Source organism: Pundamilia nyererei, unplaced genomic scaffold (assembly GCF_000239375.1).
Source record: "Pundamilia nyererei isolate P.nyererei 1_Seehausen unplaced genomic scaffold, PunNye1.0 scaffold00312, whole genome shotgun sequence".
Classification (NCBI taxonomy): domain Eukaryota; kingdom Metazoa; phylum Chordata; class Actinopteri; order Cichliformes; family Cichlidae; genus Pundamilia; species Pundamilia nyererei.
Window position 1 is genome coordinate 257756 of NW_005187713.1, and position 2851 is coordinate 260606.

General features: G+C 41.7%; 1 protein-coding gene across 1 annotated transcript in view; it reads left to right on the forward strand.

Moving 5' to 3' along the window:
• Positions 1–2851, forward strand: part of LOC102200080 (uncharacterized) — a 6782-nt gene that overhangs the window by 2013 nt on the left and 1918 nt on the right. Inside the window, exons 4-5 of the mRNA XM_013915495.1 lie at positions 31–325; positions 2526–2677. Of these exons, the coding sequence (XP_013770949.1) occupies positions 31–325; positions 2526–2677 (447 nt within the window). The remainder of the gene's footprint in view (positions 1–30; positions 326–2525; positions 2678–2851) is intronic.

The following is a 2851-nucleotide window of genomic DNA, read 5'->3' on the forward strand; positions in this document are numbered from 1 at the left end:
AAATTATTGTTTTCTTGGTTTTCCTTCAAGGATACCCATTACCCAATGTGGCACTCAAAGGAGAAGCTGCCCAGTCATCTACACTCTCTGTTGCCACTGCGTCCAAAGCCATCGATGGCAGACGGAACTCGTTCTATAGCAATGGGTTCTGTAGCCACACGGCTGAAGACGAGACCAACCCCTGGTGGAGGGTGGACCTGCAGCGAAGCTTTACAATCACTGCTGTAAAAGTCACCAACAGAGGAGACTGCTGTGCTGAAAGACTGGATGGAGCTGAGATCAGAATAGGAAACTCACTGGAGAACAATGGAAACAATAATCCCAGGTAATGATGAATTTATATCAGTCAATGTTCATTGTGATTTTTTCTTTGTTTGTTTCATCTTAAAATAATTTCAACAGCAATAGTTCAGAGATTGCAATATTTATATATTATGCACCACAGGACTAGTTCAGGACTTCATGTTACTTCCTCCTGAACTGGAACTCCACAACATTAACATAATACTGCCCTGTTAAATATCCCAACTCTTTGATCTTTGGGCTGAAGGAAGAATAACACTCAATGCATAAATGCTCAATCAACAATTACTTTAATCAACAGAATTCTCTTTATTCCATACAACACTTTGAGCATTTCAAACGTCCGAACAGGAGATATGCACTGGAGGGTGTCCGGCAAAATCTCAAAATGTCTGACCATTTCTCACATTCTTACTTCCAAACTAAGCATCCACATTCTTTCTCTCTCACTGAGCCTAAGTTACGACCTTGACTTTCTGTGCAGTATGTTTTGTTCTTCCTACAATCAGAAAAGCAAGGCCATGATTCTCCGCAAACAGTATTTTCTTTATAAATCAGCAGTATGAAGTACCATAGAACAGTGTAATTCATTCACAGTAAATCAGCAGTCTAATGTAATACAAATCAGTCTAATCAATATAATAATTTCACCTTCTAACTCAGGAGTATAATGCAACCTAAAACTATATAATGATTTCATAAGCTTAAATCAGAGGTATAATGTAACATAAGACAGTGTAATAATCTCACAATTCCCCCTTTGAGCTCTTCTTAAACACAGGTCACATGTGGGGCGACCATGGCGCTGGGGTTGGGAAGCGCATCTGTAACCAGAATGTCGCCGGTTCGATCCCCGTGCTCTCTGTCCTGGTCGTTGTGTCCGTGGACAAGACGCTCTAGGGCTCTAGTTACGGAACCATCTGGGGCTATATTGTTGGGAATGAAAGTGCAGCACATCTCTCCAAACATTACCCACACACTCTCTTGTTACCCACTAGGTGTCAGTTCTCTTAGTTGTCATGCTTCTTTTCTCTCTCTCAACCCTCTGTCCCCCTTTTATAGGTGGACCATATGTGGGATAACTGCTGTGTTTGGGAAATTTAGATGCAAGAAAAATAATGTTCTTCTAGTCACTAGAAGAACATTATTTTTTCATTTCATTTTTCACTAAAATCTAGTGATTCAAAGTTGGTTTAGTATAACATGTTCGTTACTTTATGACCCACAGACTTATTCTAAACATAACCTAGGTGTGTAAGCATGTTTGCAATGACCCCTCTGCACTCTAAGTCATTTCCCACAATATATCAGTCACGCCAAACAAAGCTTATGACCTTCAGAAGACTGAGTTCCAACTCTCATGAGCACGTTTGCCAGGCCCTGTGTCAGCCCCCCCTTAATGATATAATTAACTCACATGTACATGTACATATTTAAATTCTTAAGATTGCATTTAAACTCACAAAAGAGAATTTCCTTCCTTCAGTAGGTCATTTGTGTTGTTCAATAAGCAGAAACCATCTCACAATTTGACTATCTTATCTAAATGTATTGTTTCATCACTGGTTGGACATACCAGTCTTTCTTTTTTTTAAGTTAACCTTGCTGAAATTCACGTGTTAATGAGTGTAAGCTGATTTTCATTGCATGTGTGCATTAGTAGGCGGGTTAATTCTATGTGTGTTCAGTGGAGCTGCAGATCCAGCAAACCCTCTGTGCGTGTTTTTGTTTGTTGCGATGTTCCAGGCACTTTCCCAACCTCCACAAGTCAGTTGGCCCCAAATCTCAACACAATTTTATGTGCTCTTAAAACCTTCATTTCCGTCCTTGCTGCTGTACATTTCACAGCTGCTGATTGTTGCTGGGTGTGGTTCCCATTATGTTTATCTATCAATTTGCTCCGGCTGCTGTGCTCATGGTGGAAGGTTGATCAAGGTCCGTAGCCACCTGTATTAACACACTGTGACACTTATCTAATATCATTTTCATCACTGCTCCATAGACAAGCAGGTAACACGCCCACCTTTACAGCATAAACTGCACACAAGTCTCGCAACACATTCCTCTCTCTGCTTGTCAATGTTGATACTGAAGGTTGACCCCGAAGGAAATTGGGTTAAGGCTGCCGACCTTTTGCCAGCGCCATCTTACCCTTCCAACCGTACATACATTGCACAGGGGGAAGACAGATCAGAGAGGTATAACACAATTTCTGCTGTCAGGTGTGCTTCCATCTCACATATCAAAGCGGGTAAAACCTACACATACCGGTGTGATGGAGGCAGCATGGAGGGTCGCTTTGTGAACGTGTTTCTTCCTGGACAGAAGAAAACTCTCACCCTGTGTGAAGTGGAGGTGTATGCTGCCCCAGCAGGTAGAGCTTTAAGCCACTGGATCTGATCTACTGAAACACATCTGCCTGATACTCATTCATACTTGTTTCTTCTTTTCAACAATTTAGTGGAACCGCTTCCAAACGTGGCCTTAAACAAACAAACAGTACAGTCATCAACTTGGTATGGGCCAGTGTTTGGGCCCTCAAAGGGTG